Genomic DNA, 21,290 nt, shown 5'->3' on the forward strand with positions numbered 1-21,290 from the left:
TGAGTGTGAACCATGTGAACAAGGAGAAAGCTGCAGGGGGCGCTGTTGCTCAGTAACAGCCACATAGTGTTGGTTCCAATGACAGATCAATTCACTGAAAGCTTTTATTTTGATTATAGACTCATTTGACAGAAGTTTCATGTTGACCTGGATGTTAATTATGTGTCAATCAGAAGTCAATGATTACCGATGTCCTCTGGTGGACTCCTCACAGAGGTCACAGAGGTCACCTGTCGTAAGACACATTTACACAGTGGTCATAAAGCTGTGTGAGGAAGATGCTTTGTGCTTTATGATGTAACTGAACTGATGTGCTGTGAAGTTGTGGAACAAACCAAAGTCCAGCAAAGACACAACAACAAGCTGTGATCATCTTTTACTGGATCCAGATAAGAAGGTACATAGATCAGGAGTCACATGACCTCAGCCTCACAGTCACATGACCTCAGCCAGGGAATCTACAGTATCATCACATCCTTCACTAGAGTTGAATCCCTCTGTTTTTCCTTGAGTCGCTCACAGCCTGGATCTTCTCCCTCAGGATCTGCTCCCAGTCTCTGCACCAGTCCGGGCCTCGCTCCAGGATCTGGTATCGAGTCGGTAACTTGTCCAACGCCTGCACCGCCTCCGGTAGGTCAAAGGTCAGGCCGGCCCGCTGCACCGCGGCCTGGAACTTGGCTGGAGACGCTGTCGCGATGTAACACCTGCAATAAAAGACTGAGCAGTGACTTCTGGGACTGGAGGAGAAGCAGAGCAAAGCCTGATTGGCTAAACTAAGACGTTTCCATGGTGAACACTGAGCACGTGGACATGCTACATTAGCATTTAGCTCACTCCAGATTTAGCTCTTTTTGTGTGTATTGTTGGAATGTCAAACTTTTTAACTATAGGTTGTGTCTGATTGAACTCCAACCAAATAAAGATAGCATCATTTCAAATTATATTTGTACTCTTACCAAATAAAGCTAGAGGTAATTTTAGTTATTATTATTTAGTTAATACATTATGCTTTGTACAAATGATTTAATAATAACCTTTTCCTTCCTAATGTTTAATCTACGAATTAGAATGTATGTGCGTCACATTGTTGTGGCCTTGATTAGGTTTAGTCGTTTGAATGTCTGTACAAACAGAACGTACAGCCGATATAGCAGAAATATAATAATCTTTTGATTCTCAGAATGTTCCATCTTGAAACTAGCTAGAATTGTGTGTGCGTCATCTTGATGGTCACTCTCACAGCTGTCTTGATAGGAGGTCAGACAGAGTGACGTTGTTGACTTTAATTCTGTTTCGTTGCTTTGGTTTCGAGGATCAAAATGTTTACACAGTCAGGTTTGTTTTGATGAAGCTGAAACATAATAATCTTTGCTTCGCTGGACAACAGTTTTGCCCCACATTGCATCTGCTGGTTCAAGGATTTTCTTGAAGTAAACAGGTTGCCTAGCAACTATAGCGTCATTGGGAGTGTCTCCCTGTTCACTTCCGTATTCCAAAAGCCAGGAGGATGGATTACGCGTGCACACTTCCGTGGAGGAGGAACGTAGATCTACTGTTATAGAATAGACAGACGCCAGATGTTCGTAGCGCTCTGATACAACTAATGTACTGGAAGCTCATTGCTTTGCTGTGACCTGTTCATTGCTTTCTAAATAAATACTTTGATTGACTAAACTGAGTTCTGCTCGTCTTCTCTTAAAGGACAAAAGAATACGTTTTAACACTATGTGGCTCTGACCTGTTGACTCCAGGGCCAGGAGGACAGTGGTAGTGCTGCCAAACCGCCACAGCTGAGTGAGGACACAGGACGTACTGGTTCTCATCCCAACATCTCCTCATGGTCTCCAGGATCCCGTCGTCAGTCACTGTTCCAGTCGATAGAACCTGCGACAGCTGGAGACAGAGCGGGGGGGAGGAGGTGAAGACACACAACCACACTGAACGTTTGGACCAGTCAATGGGAAACGGTGGATACCAGCTTGCGGTGGTTTTCAGGCAGAGAGTATTTATGAGAGTTCTGAAATTCTTCCATCATGTTCTTCACTGAGGCTCCGTCTCCGTCCAGCAGAAGCCAGAACACTCGCTCCATGTTGTACGGATCCTACAGAAGAAAGAACAACGTCACAGATATGATGCAAGACGTTAGAACCACTGGGGCTGTAACTCATCTCGGTGAAGATCAGCTGAACAGATCAAGAAATAGTTACAGCTAATAAATCTGATATTCGTGTACAGATGAAACATACAGGACACAAAGTGTTAGTTATTGAGCTTTAGATTTATATGTTCAGCTCATTTTAACACAGACATGAGAAAGATACAAAACTTCTCATCTGACTCTGAAAGTCTGTTTCACAAAATGCTGAATTATTATTTAGTTAACTTGAAGTCTCATTGATCGGTGACTGTACAGTGTGTGTGGCTGTGGAGCTGCAGTACCTGGATATCTATAGCGGGGGCCAGTGTTTGTGTGACGTTAGCAGCCATGGAAAAGTCCCCTGTGGTTACGGCCCTGTGCACCACGTCGTTAGAGTTCACCATGGCAACCAGCTTCAGGGGCACGCCCATTCGCTTAACGATGAATCCAGCTGAGCCGCGACAGAGAGAAGAAATTAATATCTTATACAGTGAAATAAACTCTGCTTACTTTTTGGAACTTATGCACAGTTACAGTAGGTGGATATATAAATGTAAAACTGTCAGGGACATATCTCCAAGCATTTGAGGGAATCAAGACAATGAAAAGGGACAATAATAAAAATGAGAATAACAATATAATGAACTGTATTTACATGAACCCATTTAAAACAGTTACAAGCTGCTTCACATGATGAATCTGAAGAATTAAAGGTGAACAACAGGAAACAGTTAAGAGACATTTAAAGCAGCTTGTTCTGTGTTTTGTTTGATTATGATGTGTATTTTATATTGGGAAGTGAGATTGTGATGTGTATTTTATATCGATTCATTTTGATCTGCTTTTAGTCTTTGAGCATTGTTTAAAGTTATGTTATTAGTAGTAGAATTAAGATCAAATAACAATAGAACAGAAATATACAAATAAAACTGTTGCAGATGAAAAATAAAGACACAAACTGATTAAAATAGTTGGTAAAAGGATTTGATTAGGATTAAAAATATACAGAAATAAAAACTCCAGTTTAAAGAGTGACCACGTGTTTAAGCCTGAGCCAATCAGCACTTCCTTCTGATCGTCCAATCAGAGGAAGTCAAACTGTCCAATTAGGGAGAGGCTCGCTGCGGGACCCGGAAGTAGCTGATCAACATGGAGGAGCCGGAGACTTCTGCAGAAACACAGGTTGGTTTTTATATTTAATAACTTTTCACCTGTTTGAATCAATAGATTAATGCGTGACGTCATCGTGACATCATCTCACAGAGACGAACCGAGTGTTTGATATTAAATCTCACAACATCCGGTGGCTCCGTGTCGCCTCCATGTTGTTCCTGCAGAGCGCCCCCTGGCGGCCCGCGGACCCTCAGTGAGCGCACAGGAGTGTTCAGCTCGTGTTGTCATGACGACGGGTCGCAGTTTGTTCACCGCTTCAATCTGAGCTTCGTTACGCAACGTGGCCGCCATGTTGGTACAGGAAGTGTCAAGTGTCAACAAACAGCAGGAGATCATTTCTCTTTAGACTCGGATCAGAAGCAGAATCTCTCCGTCAATAATTAAGATTCCATGTAATAGTTGCATCTTAATAATCAATGTTCGTCTATAAAAACATTAAATACATATATAATAGCTCTAACAAATTTTATAATAAGTGGCTTCCCTTTCCTACATTCTTACATTCTCTCCAGTCCCCCCCTCTCTCTTTTCTCTCTTTCTTCTTCCTTTTTATTTATTTACTTAGTTATTCTTTTTTTTTAATTTACTTTTAAAAAATTTTTTTATTTTATTTTATTATCTTTTCTTTAATTTATTTAAACTGTGCAGCTTTAATACTTAATTATTACTTCATAGATTCTATCATTATTATTATTATTTTCATTGAGTTGTGTAATGTATTGTTTGCAGGAGTGATGCACAGTGTTTTTATGGTGTCAATATCTCTATATATTGTTAATTGTCGTACTGAGATTTTGTGATACCTAATGTAAATTTGACATTGATTCCTGTTCTACTGTAACTTACCTCCTAATAAAAATATTAAAAAAAAAAAAAAAAAAATACATATATAATGTGAATATCATACAAGTGGCTCAGAAGCGATTCACTACATTATGATCAAGTGTTTGTGTCGTGGTTGTTTCCAGAGGAGGAAAGGTCGGGGGTGTCGGATGCTGGACGTCTCCAGGGCCCGGCTGGAGGAGCTGATCGACATGGAGCTGTCCGTCCCCTGCATGTCCAAGGTGCTGGGCGTGTCCAACCACACGGTGCGGCGCCGCATGCAGCAGTGGGGCCTCGCCGTCAAGGAGAGCTGCCGCCAACTCACCGACGGCGAGCTGGACCGCCTGGTGTCTGCGATCAAGGCGGGGTCACCGCGGTCTTCTCCACGTTATCGTGCCAGAGGACAGAAGCTGGTGAAGGAGCGTCTGAAGGCTCTGGGTCACAGAGTCCAGATGAGCAGAGTGTGTGAGTCGGTGCATCGGGTTCAGAACCCGGGATCACGTGACACACCAGCGAACCTCGGGGGGGAACCAACGCCGCTGTCACTGGTTCACGTCAACACCAACCACAAGCTGAGCAGGTGAGCGGACGCCACATCAGCTCCAAGCTGTCACAGCTCAGAAGGTTTCAGGCCGAACAGAAACCGAGACGTTGGAAACGATGACACCGACGTTCTGATTGGCTCTCATCAGTCACATGACTCGACTGCCAGCGGTGAACACAAAGCGTCGCTAACACTTCCTGTCAGTAGCACTTCCTGTCAGTTACACTTCCTGTCAGTAGCACTTCCTGTCAGTACCACTTCCTGTCAGTTACACTTCCAGCTCGTCGTCTCCATTGACATATATAAAGACTAGATGTCTTGTTCGACGGAGCCGGACGTCCGCACATGGCGGCCATCTTGCTAGGGGGCAGCTCGCTCACCCATAACATTGTGTTGGTAAATAACCATAACTTGCTCAATTTTCAACCGATTTTGAAACGATCTGGATCGTTATAAACGTCTGAGATGTAGATATGACACTGCATACTTATGAATAATTATATTATTTTTTAAAAAAATGTATAATTTATGCAGTGTCATAACTACATCTCTGACGTTTATAACAAACCAAACCGTTTCAAAATCGGTTGAAAATTTAGCAAGTTATGATTATTTACCAACACAATGTTATGGGTGAGCGAGGAACCTCTAGCAAGATGGCCGCCATGTGGTGACGTCCGGCTCCGTTGGACGGCAACGCGGACGAGACATCTAGTCTTTATATATAAATCTATGGTCGTCTCTGCTCTGACTCTTCACCATCAGCTTCTGTTACTAAGCAACCAACTGCAGAGGAGTCTACTTCCTGTTTACATCACATGACCAGTGGACGTGATGTAAACAGGAAGTTCTCTGATGTTATGAACTATCTGTTATTAGTCTTCTGCTCTGGTTCCTCTGACAATGAATTCATGTTTTCTGAAGCGTGAATGTATTTTATTTTGCAGATATGGAATCGTACTCTTCGGTGGAATTGATGGATTTTCCAGAAAGGTCAGAGAGCATCTGTGTTACGTTAAATTCATTATTTAACTCATTCATGTTATTTGGAAACTGTTTCTGTGTAAATTACTTGATAATATATATGATCTATAAACACACTGGTAGATCTTGTACCTACAAGCCGCCAACAACAACAAGCCGTCCACGGCTCTGAAGTTCTTCCTGGAGGCCGTTGCCCGGAGCGGTCTTCCCTCCAGGTGACTGCTTCCTGTGTGTGTGGTTTCCATGGGAACGCAGGACCAGTAGAGAACGTGAATATGAAGGGTCAGGTGCTGGATTCACATTTACTGATCAGTTGTGTAACTGTGTGTCTGTGTTGTTTCACCTTCAAGAGTCAGAGGAGAAAAAAGTGTGGAAAACACACACATCGCCCGACTCATGTATAAAGTCGCTGGTCACGGCCGAGGAAGCTTCACGTCCGGGAGAAGAGATCGAAACCAAAGGTAACGAAGGTACTTTAACCTTTTTGCTTTTTCCTGTGATGTCATTTCCTGGAGAATCCTCAAATACTTCAAGTCTCTAATCTCTGTGAAACCCTTTTGTCTTCAGGATAGACGGCGTGTGGCGTGACGTGTGGAACGGCGTCTCCAGAGTTTACATCGACCTGCTCCAGAGTCTGGAGGAGGACGAGCTGCTGGACCCACAGAACCCCACGCACCTCTTCTGTGCTCTGTACGTCTTCCTGTCCCGGATCCAGGAAGATCTGGACACTTTCAGAGAGGAATGGAACAATCGCTTACTCAACACGTTCCAGAACCTCGGTGGCGAGCAGGAAGCCGGCGCCAGTCCGGACTCTGTCGCTGCTGCGGACGCCCTCAAGGTGAAATAAATATTATGCAAACTAAAAAAGATGAAAACACTCAGTCACAGTTTCTAGTCCAAATAAATATTTAGACGCAGACTTCTTTCACTGGGGATTCATATTTTAACGACAAATATTCAACCAAGCTGTTTTCAGACATGAACGTGAACCCATGTCAGGATTTAGAGATTATTTGGATTATATGGAGATTAGTCATTTACATTTAGCTGTAATTTTGGGGGTAAAGACCCAGAAAAGCTCCTGACGTCTGTTCCAGGGTTGATTTTAATAAACGTATCTTTATTCTCATTCAGGGGCCCCATTTTCCAGATGTGAAGTTTCAAGATATGAATGAAGCTGCAGAATCTGTTCCTGAGGTGAAATCTCCGCTGGACACGGACGAGCTGGAGAGACTTCATCACCTGTTCGTCCCCACGGCTCCTTCAGAGTGTTTCGGTGCAGACGTCTACTGTAGCATCGTGCAGTACGTGCACGCCGCCCTGGAACCAGGACCGGGAGCAGAACCAGGACCGGGAGCAGAACCAGGACCGGGAGCAGAACCGGGACCGGTAGCAGAACCTGGACCGGGAGCAGAACCAGGACCGGGAGCAGAACCAAGAGCGGGAGCAGAACCAGGACCGGGAGCAGAACCAGGACCGGGAGCAGAACCCGGACCGGGAGCAGAACCAGGACCGGGAGCAGAACCAGGACCGGGAGCAGAACCCGGACCAGAAGCAGAACCTGGACTGGAAGCAGAACCAGGACTGGAAGCAGAACCCAGACTGGAAGCAGAACCGGGAGTGGAAGCAGAACCCGGACCGGGAGCAGAACCAGGACCAGAAGCAGAACCTGGACCGGTAGCAGAACCGGGACCGGGAGCAGAACCTGGACCGGGAGCAGAACCCAGACTGGAAGCAGAACCCGGACTGGAAGCAGAACCAGGACCGGGAGCAGAACCTGGACCAGAAGCAGAACCTGGACCGGGAGCAGAACCAGGACCGGGAGCAGAACCCGGACTGGAAGCAGAACCAGGACCGGGAGCAGAACCCAGACTGGAAGCAGAACCAGGACCGGGAGCAGAAGACTCCGACGCACTGACGGAGACATAAAGTACGAAAACTTCCAGAACTTGAACCTGGAGGTTTTTGGACGTAATTGTTTCATTTGTAAAAATCTAAATAAAAATACTTTGATTTAAAGGCTGATTTTATTTACAGTTATTTTAAATGTGATATTAAATGTGAATTTCGCCCTCAAAACCTGGTTCTGCTCTGATTGGCTGTCGTGAAGTAAGATGACCAAGCGCTGGATCTGCTTCTTCTTCATGTTTCATATCAGGACTGTTCACTGTGTGTCGCTGTGAGCGCCTCCTGCTGGAGACACGTGAGCATGGAACCCGGGCGTGTGTGTTGAACTCACCGGCGATGTTCCCTGCTCCTCCGGTGGGCACCACCACCTCCAGCTCCGGCAGAGCAGCGCCGGCCTGGCTCCGCCCGGCTCCGCTCAGCTCCAGGTAGGCGTAGATGAAGTGAGCGAGCTGGATCATGACCCTGGACCAGTTCACCGAGTTGAGGCTCATGACCCCGTGAGTCGTGACCAGCTCCTGATCCGCAAACAGACGCCGCAGAGGCTGGTCGATGTCGTCAGAGCTGCCGTCGGCTGCGGAGAGAAGACTGTGAAACACTAGAATCCTCTCCCTGTGGTGGCTTGTCTCCACCAAGTTCAGCTTCTGTGGTTTTTACAGTTTCACATGAGGTCACCTTGACCTTTGACCCCCACATTCTAATCACATCATATCGTGTTCACATGATGGGACAAACATTTTATCACAGGAATAAAACTCCTTTTATTACCACAGCACCGTTATTATTTTGAAGTCCTCACCTGCAAACACGTGGACGTTGTCCTCCAGGCAGGTGGTCATGTGCTTCTCCTGGACGGGGGTGATGCGTCCCTGAGGAAACACCACCAGCACGTCCAGGCCGGACAGACCTTTGGCGCTCTGGATGGCCGAGCCGCCCGTGTCCCCGGAGGTTCCTGGGGAGGAGATGATTTAATTCAACAGGACTCGTTCATTCCAGATTTGATAAAGCTCTCACTCAGACACACCCACTTTATATTTATCTGCTTGTGACAAACTGTGCGCTTGCACTCAGGTATTTAGTTGCTACACTTGTAGAATAGAAACTGCATTACATTACATTACATTACATTACATTACATTTCATTTAGCTGACGCATGTTTCTATCAAATAATAAGTGAAGTAGGACGACATCAGCTGGAGAAACAGATCACGTGCAGTTGTTCTCTGTGGGTTTCGTCTTCCTGAGGAGTGTTTTTCTGATATCTGTGCTCAGAGTTACGACTCGTGTTGATAAACGGGTCAAACTCCGTCTCCACACCTTCACCTCCACCTCCGTCTCCACACCTTCACCTCCGTCTCCACACCTTCACCTTCACCTCCGTCTCCACACCTTCACCTTCACCTCCGTCTCCACACCTCCACCTCCACCTCCGTCTCATCAGAACTCCTTTAGAGCCCACAAGGACAGGAATCCAAACCTGAGCTGCAGCTGAGCACGAGGACACAGTCAAGGAGATTTAATGATAAACTGAATAAGAACGGACGACATGACGGCTGCCTGAAGTGAAGCCAAGTCATGTGGAGTGCCCCCTGGTGGCTGGTTGCAGTATCGACCATAAACCCATGTATTAATGATTGTTTTTGATCATTTAGACATAGACCTTAGTTTGATCACGTGACGTTACAGGCGCACTCTTCTTACCCACGACAACTGTAGCTCTGCGATTCTCTTTCTGCAGGAAGTACTCGAGGAATCGCACGGTGCAGGTCATAGCCAGGTCCTTGAAGGCCAAGGTCTCTCCATGGAAGAGCTCCAGGACGCAGAGTCCGTCCTTCAGCCGAGCGACTCGGACGACCTCCGGCAGCGAGAAGCCAGACAGAGCTTCAGTGACCAGGACTGAGAGAGAGAGAGAGAGAGGGAGAGGGATGGAGATGATGGTGATGATGGTGATGATGAGGTGAAGGTCTCTCACCCTCCAGGTCCGGTCGGGGGATCAGCTGCTTGGGGATGAACAGGGAGGCGACCTCCACCACCAGCTCGGGGTAGGACCGCCCCCCCCAGCCTCTCACGGTGTCCGGGCTCAGCACCGGGACCTTCTCCGGCATGAACATCCCCCCGTCCGGAGCGAAGCCGGAGAACAGCACGTCCCTGAAGTCCCAGCCGTGGACACCACCACGAGTACTGCAGTACTGCATCGCACCTGCAGGGGAGAGGTGTGGTCACTGCAGCACAGGTAACAACCAGTGGAATCACAGAGTTCATGAGACACGGGGACGGGTTCTGATCACTACATGAACCAGTGATGTACTGGTCTGAGTCACAGAGATCGATCTGATGTATTATTACATATCATACAAATAGAGTCAACTATATAAATAGTAAACACCATGTAACAGGTGATAAACAGACGTTAACATGTGACCATGAAGCGCTTCACTCAGCTCAGAGGCTGAGGAACCAGGTTCGATTCCTGCGTCTTAGTTTGGTTCAGCTGCTGGGGATCGAGATTCAAGATTCAAGATTCAAGATCCAAGATTCAAGATCCAAGATCCAAGATTCAAGATTCAAGATTCAAGATTCATGATTCAAGATTCAAGATTCAAGTCAGTGTTTCCTCTGCTGCAGCTTCAATCAGCCCGTGCAGCAGGTGGGAACTGCTTCTACAACTGTTTCTATAACTTTATATACAACTGTTTCTATAACTGTTTCTATAACTGTTTCTATAACCTTATATACAACTGATTCTACAACTTTATATACAACTGTTTCTACAACTGTTTCTATAACTTTACATAAAACTGTTTCTACAACTGTTTCTATAACTTTATATAAAACTGTTTCTACAACTGTCTCTATAACTGTTTCTATAATCTTATATACAAATGTTTCTACAACTGTTTCTATAACTTTATATAAAACTGCTTCTACATCTGTTTCTATAACTTTATATAAAACTGATTCTACAACTTTATATACAACTGTTTCTACAACTGTTTCTATAACTTTATATAAAACTGTTTCTACATCTGTTTCTACAACTTTATATACAACTGTTTCTACAACTGTCTCTATAACTGTTTCTATAATCTTATATACAAATGTTTCTATAACTGTTTCTACAACTGTCTCTATAACTGTTTCTATAATCTTATATACAAATGTTTCTACAACTGTTTCTATAACTTTATATATGACTGCTTATATAACTGTTTCTATAACCTTATATACAACTGTTTCTAGATCTGTTTCTATAACTTTATATACAACTGTTTCTACAACTGTCTCTATAACTGTTTCTACAACTGTTTCTTTAACTGTTTCTATAATCTTATATACAAATGTTTCTATAACTGTTTCTATAACCTTATATACAACTGTTTCTATAACCTTATATACAACTGTTTCTACATCTGTTTCTATAACTTTATATACAACTGATTCTATAACTGTTTCAACAACTGTCTCTATAACCGTTTTCCATAACCTTAAACAATAAATAATATATAATAACAATCATTATAGAACCTAACACAGTTACATTATAACTGTTTAAAGAATCTGCTCCAATCAGAGAGAACATGAAGACGTGTGTGTGTGTGTGTGTGTGTGTGTGTGTGTGTGTGTGTGTGTGTGTGTGTGTGTGTGTGTGTGTGTGTGTGTGTACCTGGTCGATCAGCTGTTTAGTTGAACTGTAAAGAACTGATCCGCGAACCGAAGCTGCTGCTCGGCTGTTTCCGCTCCTCAGTCCGGTGTGTGTCCGATGTGTGTGCGGTGTGTGTCCGGTGTGTGTGTATCCGGTGTGTGTCCGATGTGTGTCCGGTGTGTGTGTATCCGGTGTGCGTGTCCGGTGCAGATCGCTTAAGTCTGGATCTGCCTCGGACTGGTCGAGGCGCGTTCACAACGTCGTGAACGCGCCGTTAGCGACTCGATGACGTCACGGACGTTAATGAGTCGTGGGCGGCTTAAGAGCTAAATGCTAATATAGATATAAATATATAAATAATATGATCAGAACTTAATATAAACATTAGATTCAAGACTTGAATCTTGAATGAATCCAACGAGACTTTTGATTTAAACCATCTTTAATTTGAATGCAGACAAGTAAAAACATACAAGTCTGAACACTGGAGACGTTACAAAATGTGTTTACAAAACTGGAACCATGCAAATAGCATAAGACAGAATATTGTAACCCTCACACAGAAATAAATACACAGAGCAAAGAGGAACATGAGGAATAATGTTCATTCAAACTGTTAAAATAAAAAACTTTCAAATGCTAAAACGTGTGTTTGTCATTTGAAAGTGAACCTTGTGGACTTCAGATGTTTGGAGGTGAACTTGAAAAGGTTTTTACAGAACTTCTTCCAGTGACTGAGGTCGATGGAGCGTCAGCTTCATGTTGAGGAACAAATCATCAGGAAACTCAAGGATGAAGTCGTGATGTGATGAGAATAAAGTTTGAATGAGTGAAGACATCCGATTTCAAGATTTTAGAATATGGGACAAGCAAGGAAAATAAAATAAACGTTTTTTAAGTAATTAGCTAGTTGTGAAAACTAATTTTAACAGAGAGACCGATCTTCTGTATTTATCCTCTTATAACCTGGGAGCTAGAATCAGAGGATTTGTGTTTCCTTCCTAACTCTGTGTGATGCTGATCCTGGTGCTGCTCGGCTCCAGAGAGGATCCTCTCCTCCCTGTGACTCGGGTTAAACTCTGGATCATCTGAAGGATGAGTAAAGCAAACACGATGAACCTGAACACAACGTGGGAAGAGTCTGAATACTTCTCTACACAACGGCCGTGTCTCACTTCAGGAGCAGTTTCCTCCAGCCGCTGCATTCAGAGACTGTCCCATTTCAAATGCTCCTTCCAACACGTCCTTCCTCTCCTGAGCAGCGAAGGATCCACAGAGTTCAAAAGAAACAGGACACATGGCCGTGTGTCGTTTAGACTTTGTTCATACGTGTGTATGAGCAGAATGTGTCTCTGTTAAATGTACTTTGCTTTAATCATCCTGAAATGCAAATCTCCAGTCACTTGTTGATGGCTACAGCTGTTGAGGTGCATGTGAAGACTGCGTTTCAACAGCGTGTTAATATTCAGATGATCCAATCTTCTGGAGCAGGAAAAGAAAAATCATGAGCCTTCCAGGCCCTGCCTCACCGCTCAGGAGTGTTTACAAAAATGATTATAAAATTCTAGATATGAGACATACTTCATTGCCCTGGAAACATGGCCTCTGCCTCCTCTGGGCTTCAGTCAAATGAGGTCACGAGAGAAGGATGAGACTGATCATCCACGTATTCTCTCATTTTAGAGACATAACACTCAGACAATTATGATTTTCAGACGGTTACTTATGCAACAGACCCATCACATCATATTTACTCATATTTAGCCAGGAACACGGTTTCCTGTTTCACGTTGGTAAACTGATAAGGCAAACATGTTCCTTACATTAAAAAGGTTCATCTTTTAAAAATGAGAACAAACATGCACTGTTAAACTCTGAGTCTGACAGACACACGCTGGCAGCAGGAGTCTGGTCCGGTCCTGGCTTCAGGTGGAACATCAGAGAGGTGAACTCTCCCTCAGATGTTCAGTCTGATCCCGACACCTTCCTGTGGGAGAGGAGGCAGCGAGAGGACGCGTACCAAGGCGACCTCTTCCCATAACGCACCGAGAAGAAAGTGGCATCTCCTGCTCCTTTGGAGGAAGCAATAGTTTCATTTCAACAAGTCCTCCAGGTTTTCACAGCGGCCCCTGCTAACCACACATGGAGTTCAGGAGCAGGGAGCATCTGTGGTCACTGATCCTCTCACGACACGTCCGACATGAAAACGTTCTCACGCTCCAGCTCCCACCTACCACATCTGAGAGGAGGCTCGAGGACCAGAGGGAACCGGTTAGGAGTTCTCCTGCAGATCTTTGGCCTTCGTCAAGATGGTGTGGACGTCTGAGATGGGGTAATCCTGAGAGGAGGAAACACAAGAAATCAGCCGTGTGAATATGGAGCTGAAAGGTTCTGAGGAGCTGAAACGAACCAGGACTCAGAACCAGCTCCAGTTGAAGAGTGAAGCTGAACTGGGATCAGCTCAAAGACTCTGATGTTATTAAAAAACAGAGAATTCTGATTAGCGTTTGGTGGATTTGTTCCAGCTGCAGCTCTTCAGGTTCAGGAAGCAGAGGATCATGGGTAATATCCAGTGGGACGACACAGTCAGCACATGGAGACACTTCATCAGACACAGAGACCCACAGAGTTTATCACCTGGTGTGGCTGCAGGGGGCGCTGCTGCTCAGTAACAGGTACATGCTCTTGGTTTAAATGGACTGATGGGCCCTGGTGGATGTGTTCACTCTACTAAACGCCACGTTTGTTTATTTGTTTATTTAGAAGGATCCCCATTAGCTCTACCCTAAGACAGAGCTACTTTTAGTGGGGTCCACATAGAAGACATACATACAGATATCAAACATTTAAAACATACATTAAATTACAAATATCAAAAGTTAAAATACATTGAATAATGATCATACAATTATATGTTACAAATATCAAAAATAAGTTAGTGGTTATATGCAGTTTTACCTTTGTCATGATATAAAATACTGATAGGTAATTCCATAGAAGTGAAAACGTCAAACCATGTAATGGTTACCACGTGTCACAGAAGTCTCACCTGCAGTAATCTCATATTGACTGTGAAGTCTCCTGCCAGTAGGTTTTTTCTGATGAGTCTGTGAACAGAGGAAATCAACGTGACTGAGATGAAGAGTCGGAGGCAGCAGATCTGAACGAGACCCGGAACCAGAATCTGAGAGGCTCACATGAGCATGGCGCAGCAGACCAGCAGGAGGAAGTGGAATCGGCCCTCGTCAGAGAACAGGCTGTCCCAGATGCGGATGACGTCCGGCAGGAGGAACTCCTGAGACAGCAGCAGGGTCAGCCAGCGGAACGTGAAGTACTGAGGTTTGATGTTCTGCTCTTCCTGTGAGGGCAGACAAATAACACACAGGCATGAGGACCAAAGAGCAAAGTCAGGGTTCTGACTCAAGCTGTTCAAAGATTTCTCTTCATCCAACCACCACAGAGGATCAGTGACGGACAGGAACACAGACCAGAGCTCGGGACTTTCCTCTCATGAGAAGAGAAGCTACGTTCACCTCGGCCGGCGTCGGGTCTTTATCGTATCGGTTCTGAGATGTGACCTCACCAGCTTGTGATAGAGCTCCAGGTCCCTGTCTTTGAGCATGGAGTACACACTCTCCATCTTGTAGGTGATGCCGCACTGCGAGTCGTCCAGGCTCTTGATGAAGTTGTCTCTGTTCTCTGACATCAGGTTGGTGAAGCAGAAGAACGTGTCGGCCTCGGCGTGCTCTGAAGAACGAAACACGGGGTCACCGAGCGATCGAGAGAAACCGAGGAGGACGGAACGTCTCGGCCGTTCAAACCCAACTCACCGTTCCACTGAGTGTTTGGATCCGTGGCGAAGGTGTAGTAGATCGGCCCCACGATCTCGTTCATGCCCTGCACGTAGGCGATGCCGGGGTTGAGCTTGGCGTAGATGAAGAGGATCCGCTCCACCACCTCCCAGTGGGCTTCGCTCCCGTTGGGCAGCACCTCGTACTCATTAGACGGATACAGGTTATAGGACTTCCCTGGAGAGCTGACCTGAGGGGAGAGATTCAGGTTCTTTGAAAGAGGAACGATTCTCCAAAGACAGAAAACGATGATCATCAGAACGTCCAGTGACCAGGACTTGAACTCCATGACCCCTGAACACACACACGTACGTTGGTGACTCCGCTGCGGTTGCGGTTGACGGTCTGGGCCTTCAGGGTGGTCTGCTCCACCCGGCGCCGCAGCGTCTCGTAGTCGTTCTGAGGATCCAAGATGAGCTGGCAGGGGTAGTCGGTGGGACGCTGGAAAAACGCCATGTCCGGGTACAGACGCCTGGAAACATGCACACACCACACATCTCTCTTTTTTTTAACCATCTTAGTAACAGGGGATGGACGGTGACAGGAAGTGGAAAGAACAAAGGGAAAGGAGTAAAGGAAGAGTAGTACCTTACATCCTTGTCGATCTGGAGCAGAATCTCATTATCTTTGAAGTAGTTATTCCACCTGCTGTCCGGGTTTGGATTCAGAGGCTGAAAAATGTAGATTACACAAACAAGAGAATCAGTTTCTGCCCCAGTCGTGTGACACCTGGAAGCGAAGGGTCATGTGACCTGTTGATCAGAACACAGACCACTCACATGATCCTCCATGGTCACGTCCTCTCTGGAAAGGCCCAGGTTGGCTTTGGCGATACCAGGCTGGATGATCATCTCCTTCAAGAACTGGGAGTAGACGTCCCTGAGAGAAACACGGGAGGAAGACATTAAATCCATCAACCAGGGATATTATATTTGTCTGTCAACAGGGAAACTGGAGGAGAGGTTTGCTGAGGTGGTTTATTAACTTCACCTTGAGAGAAAAACCATAATAAACAGTGAGTGTTCTTCTCTAATCAGCTGATTTAGCTGTAGAGACACCGAACGATCCTTCAAATGAAAATAAAGCAGCGTGTGATCGAACACGTTGACTAACCTCTGCTTCTTGAGGACCGACTCCCATATGGTCTGGTCGAGTGGGAGGTAATTCAGAAGGATCTGAGGGGGGGGGGGGGAGACATAACGAGTCACAAGTTCACACGACTGATTCAAACCCAATGGATCAGAAACATGACATCCTGAACATCAGGGAGATACGAACGACCTGGAATGACAGAATCCATCTGTAATAGTTTTTGGTTTGGTCCAAGCAACTAACACTGAGGAGGCAGAGTCTACGACCTATACTGCAGCCAGCCACCAGGGGGCAAATGAGATGTTGTGTTCCACTTTTGGGAGCCGTCATGTCCTCCATCTTTACTTACAGTCCATTGATAGAATATGAGATGAACCAAAGACTCTCTGTATTCAGGATTATCACTTTTTTTAGTTAATTTAGGAGTTTGACAGAGTTATACATTTTGAATTTTGAATTTATAAACTATTTTTTACAGTTTAACCGTTAATATGAACTTTGTACAGATTGATAATCTGTACAAACAATGCTTCTCAGTTTTTAATGTAGAAGTAAAGTAAGTTTTCAATGAAATGCTGAGAGGAGCTTTGCTAAACTTTGGTTTTTATCTGATAAAAGTGAATCATTCAGAATGTGATATTAATTCAGGAGGAAGAGTTGTTACCTTCCAGCAAAGTGCTCGTATTCCTCCTTCAAACGGGATTCCTGCAACACAAGAACCGGGTCAAACACAGCAGAACAACACAAGTAAGTAAGTTTATTTATTTATTTTATTTATTTATTTATAGAGCACATTTAAGTAAGTTTAAGAGATACAGGAAGATGTGGAAGTCACCATTGAAGCAGAGCTCCCTCAGAGTCTTCAGGTCGATGTGCTCTTCACTCAAGGCCACTTTGAACTCCTGTATTCTGAAACAAGGATCAGAACCAGGTCAGGATCAGGTCAGAACCAGGTCAGGATCAGGTCAGGATGAGGTCAGAACCAGGTCAGGATCAGGTCAGGACCAGGTCAGAACCAGGTCAGGACCAGGTCAGGATCAGGTCAGAACCAGGTCAGGATCAGGTCAGAACCAGGTCAGGATCAGGTCAGAACTAGGTCAGAACCAGGTCAGGATGAGGTCAGGATGAGGTCAGAACCAGGTCAGAACCAGGTCAGAACCAGGTCAGAACCAGGTCAGGATGAGGTCAGAACCAGGTCAGGATCAGGTCAGGACCAGGTCAGAACCAGGTCAGAACCAGGTCAGAACCAGGTCAGGATCAGGTCAGCACCAGGTCAGAACCAGGTCAGCACCAGGTCAGCACCAGGTCAGAATCAGGTCATCACCAGGTCAGAACCAGGTCAGGATCAGGTCAGAACCAGGTCAGAACCAGGTCAGGACCAGGTCAGGACCAGGTCAGAACCAGGTCAGGAGTCAGAACCAGGTCAGAACCAGGTCAGGAGTCAGGACCAGGTCAGGACCAGGTCAGCACCAGGTCAGAACCAGGTCAGAATCAGGTCAGCACCAGGTCAAAACAAGGATCAGAACCAGGTCAGAATCAGGTCAGAACCAGGTCAGCACCAGGTCAGGACCAGGTCAGAACCAGGTCAGCACCAGGTCAGCACCAGGTCAGAACCAGGTCAGGACCAGGTCAGCACCAGGTCAGAACCAGGTCAGAACCAGGTCAGGATGAGGTCAGAACCAGGTCAGAACCAGGTCAGGAGTCAGAACCAGGTCAGAACCAGGTCAGAACCAGGTCAGCACCAGGTCAGAACCACTGCTCTGGAACCAGGTCAGGACCAGGTCAGCACCAGGTGAGAACCAGGTCAAGAGTCAGATCCAAGTCAGAATCAGGTCAGCACCAGGTCAGAATCAGGTCAGGAGTCAGGACCAGGTCAGAACCAGGTCAGCACCAGGTCAGAACCAGGTCAGAATCAGGTCAGGAGTCAGAACCAGGTCAGAACCAGTCAGAACCAGGTCAAGAGTCAGAACCAGGTCAGCACCAGGTCAGCACCAGGTCAGGATCAGGTCAGCACCAGGTCAGAACCACTGCTCTGGAACCAGGTCAGAACCAGGTCAGAACCACTGCTCTGGAACCAGACCCTCTACAGGCTACATCACACTCACACCTTCTAGTTTCACAGCCTCTAAATCAAAGACTGGTTTCTGTGGATTCTCTTCTAACAGAGAAGATGTTTAACTTTTCTTTAACATAAAGTTCTATAACTTTAGTGACTGAAACTTTGAAGGTGGAAACCAACCTCCTGTACACATTCTATCAGAGTCCTTCAGTTATGATCCTTCTCACCATCATCAGATCCAAACCTTCTTGACTGTGTCTCTTAGTTTTAATCTATTTCAAGGGTCTGACATGAAAACCAGTTATTATAATGTCTCTTGAATGCCTGAGTTTGCATATTTGTGTTGTTTTCCGTGAGAGTTGTGTTTAATGTTTATTTAACAGAGGGTATTGACCCCAGTTTGTTACAGCTGGTGATACAGACCTTATAAAGATATACATGTATAAAACGATATATGTGTATGTATAAAAAAAGCTTTCAATGATTGATAAGATGTTATTGAACCCCAAAGACTAAGAAATGTAATTAAGGTTGTACATTTTAAAGTGTACCCATAAACTTTAAAATAAATAACTACGAATAAAAAGACACAAATATATATATATATATATATTTCCTTTTCTGCATAGTTTGTTTTGTAAAACAACAGTTTTCATTTCAGCAAATACACACAGATACTGAAACAGGTTGTATTGATGTTGGTGTTTGCGTCTCCTGCTCAGGGTTTTATTTCATATAGCATTTCTTCAGTTATGATATACAGGTGACCTTCGCTGTAGAGAAAGGTGTCGTTAAATAAAACGTATTATTATTCTAATGTCTGGGAAAGTCTCAACTGAATTTAATGTATCTGTTAAAGAGTTGTATGGTGTTTACTCTGGTTCCCATGGAAGACACAGGTTCAGATGAGATAAATCAGCTGGTGGTTTGAGTTATTAACTGGTTATGGATCTGCTCTGTGGGTCAATGTCTTCACAGTAACTGGTTATGGATCTGCTCTGTGGGTCAATGTCTTTACAGTAACTGACTCTTCTAATGACCAGTGTCTGGTTTAACTCTTCATGAGCTAATTAACAATGAGAGCAGTTCACACAGAGCTGGATGCTAGCTGCTAGCCAGCTGCTAGCATCCAGCTGCGGCTGCAGGAAGTGTGTCAGCTGATGTGCTAACAGGGAGCTAGCTCTGTTAGCACACAGAGATGCTACATCTGCTAGCTGGATGCTACATCCATGAGCTCGGGAACCGCGTTGATTGTGTTGTGACACGTTGAGTCTTCACCGGAACAAAAACACACAACGTGCGTGACGCGTCTCTTTGTGTGAACGCTCACTTAGCTCGTGTTGTTAGCTGCTGCTAGCTAACAACAAGTGCATGAGCTAATGGAGGATTAGCACCTGATGCTAACGGACCGTGTGTCCGGAGAGGGACCGGGTCTCACCTGTTCCTGTAGGCGGAGGACATGTCGGGACACACGGAGGACAGATGTCTCCAGCTGTCTCCAGAAGGACTGAGCTACACCAGGAAGTCACAGGGAAGTCCGGCTGCTGTCACTTCCGGTCCGTCCTCACCACAACACAGAGAGACACACACCACGGGACCGAGAGACACACACCACGAGACCGAGAGACACACACCACGAGACCGAGAGACAGACAACAACACACCGAGAGACACACACCACGAGACTGAGAGACACACACCAACACACAGAGAGACACACACCACGAGACCGAGAGACAGACAACAACACCGAGAGACACACACCACGAGACCGAGAGACACACACCAACACACAGAGAGACACACAACAACACACAGAGAGACACACACCACGAGACCGAGAGACACACACCAACACACCGAGAGACACACACCACGAGACCGAGAGACACACACCAACACACAGAGAGACAGACAACAACATACCGAGAGACACACACTACAAGACCGAGAGACAGACAACAACACCGAGAGACACACACCACGAGACCGAGAGACACACACCACGAGACCGAGAGACACACACCAACACACAGAGAGACAGACAACAACACACCGAGAGACACACACCACGAGACCGAGAGACAGACAACAACACCGAGAGACACACACCACGAGACCGAGAGACACACACCACGAGACCGAGAGACACACACCAACACACAGAGAGACAGACAACAACACACCGAGAGACACACACCACGAGACCGAGAGACAGACAACAACACCGAGAGACACACACCACGAGACCGAGAGACACACACCAACACACAGAGAGACACACAACAACACACCGAGAGACACACACCACGAGACCGAGAGAGACACACCAACACACAGACAGACAGACAACAACACACCGAGAGACACACACCACGAGACCGAGAGACAGACACTACAACACCGAGAGACAGACACCACGAGACCGAGAGACACACACCACGTCACAGAGAGACACCACAACACCGAGAGACACACACCACAACACAGAGAGACAGACACCAACACACCGAGAGACACATACCACAACACAGAGAGACAGACACCACAACACCGAGAGACACACACCACGAGACCGAGAGACACACACCACGTCACAGAGAGACACACAACAACACACCGAGAGACACACACCACGAGACCGAGAGACAGACAACAACACACCGAGAGACACACACCACGAGACCGAGAGACAGACACCACGAGACCGAGAGACACACACCAACACACAGAGAGACAGACAACAACACACCGAGAGACACACACCACGAGACCGAGAGACACACACCACGAGACCGAGAGACAGACAACAACACACCGAGAGACACACACCACGAGACCGAGAGACACACACCAACACACAGAGAGACACACACCACGAGACCGAGAGACACACACCACGAGACCGAGAGACAGACAACAACACACAGAGAGACACACACCACGAGACCGAGAGACACACACCACGAGACCGAGAGACACACACCAACGAGAGACACACACCACGTCACAGAGAGACACCACAACACCGAGAGACAGACAACAACACACCGAGAGACAGACACCACAACACAGAGAG

General features: G+C 45.9%; 3 protein-coding genes across 3 annotated transcripts; 1 reads left to right on the forward strand and 2 right to left on the reverse strand.

Annotated features, from left to right (window-relative positions):
• Nucleotides 1-90: 90 nt before the first annotated feature.
• Nucleotides 91-11,349, reverse strand: thnsl2 (threonine synthase-like 2). Its single transcript, XM_061076553.1, has 9 exons — nt 11,231-11,349; nt 9,539-9,766; nt 9,268-9,462; nt 8,365-8,517; nt 7,900-8,139; nt 2,440-2,588; nt 1,976-2,101; nt 1,739-1,893; nt 91-704 (listed from the first exon to the last, which is right to left on the reverse strand). Exons 2-9 carry the CDS (start codon nt 9,759-9,761, stop codon nt 482-484), a joined length of 1,464 nt encoding a protein of 487 aa, XP_060932536.1. The 5' UTR covers nt 9,762-9,766; nt 11,231-11,349; the 3' UTR covers nt 91-481.
• LOC133009151 (uncharacterized) lies at nt 4,235-6,276 on the forward strand. Its single transcript, XM_061076563.1, has 5 exons — nt 4,235-4,712; nt 5,624-5,669; nt 5,784-5,875; nt 6,011-6,130; nt 6,228-6,276. The coding sequence occupies exons 1-4, from the start codon at nt 4,246-4,248 to the stop codon at nt 6,123-6,125; spliced, it is 720 nt and encodes a 239-aa protein (XP_060932546.1). The 5' UTR covers nt 4,235-4,245; the 3' UTR covers nt 6,126-6,130; nt 6,228-6,276.
• Nucleotides 11,350-11,633: 284 nt separating the features above from the next.
• On the reverse strand, nt 11,634-19,741 carry tbc1d13 (TBC1 domain family, member 13). The gene is made up of 12 exons (XM_061068744.1): nt 19,650-19,741; nt 16,988-17,061; nt 16,817-16,857; nt 16,174-16,235; nt 15,840-15,939; nt 15,649-15,731; nt 15,373-15,532; nt 15,040-15,250; nt 14,793-14,956; nt 14,407-14,567; nt 14,259-14,316; nt 11,634-13,547 (listed from the first exon to the last, which is right to left on the reverse strand). Exons 1-12 carry the CDS (start codon nt 19,670-19,672, stop codon nt 13,482-13,484), a joined length of 1,203 nt encoding a protein of 400 aa, XP_060924727.1. The 5' UTR covers nt 19,673-19,741; the 3' UTR covers nt 11,634-13,481.
• Nucleotides 19,742-21,290: the final 1,549 nt, after the last annotated feature.

Source organism: Limanda limanda, chromosome 1, assembly GCF_963576545.1.
Source record: "Limanda limanda chromosome 1, fLimLim1.1, whole genome shotgun sequence".
Lineage (NCBI taxonomy): Eukaryota > Metazoa > Chordata > Actinopteri > Pleuronectiformes > Pleuronectidae > Limanda > Limanda limanda.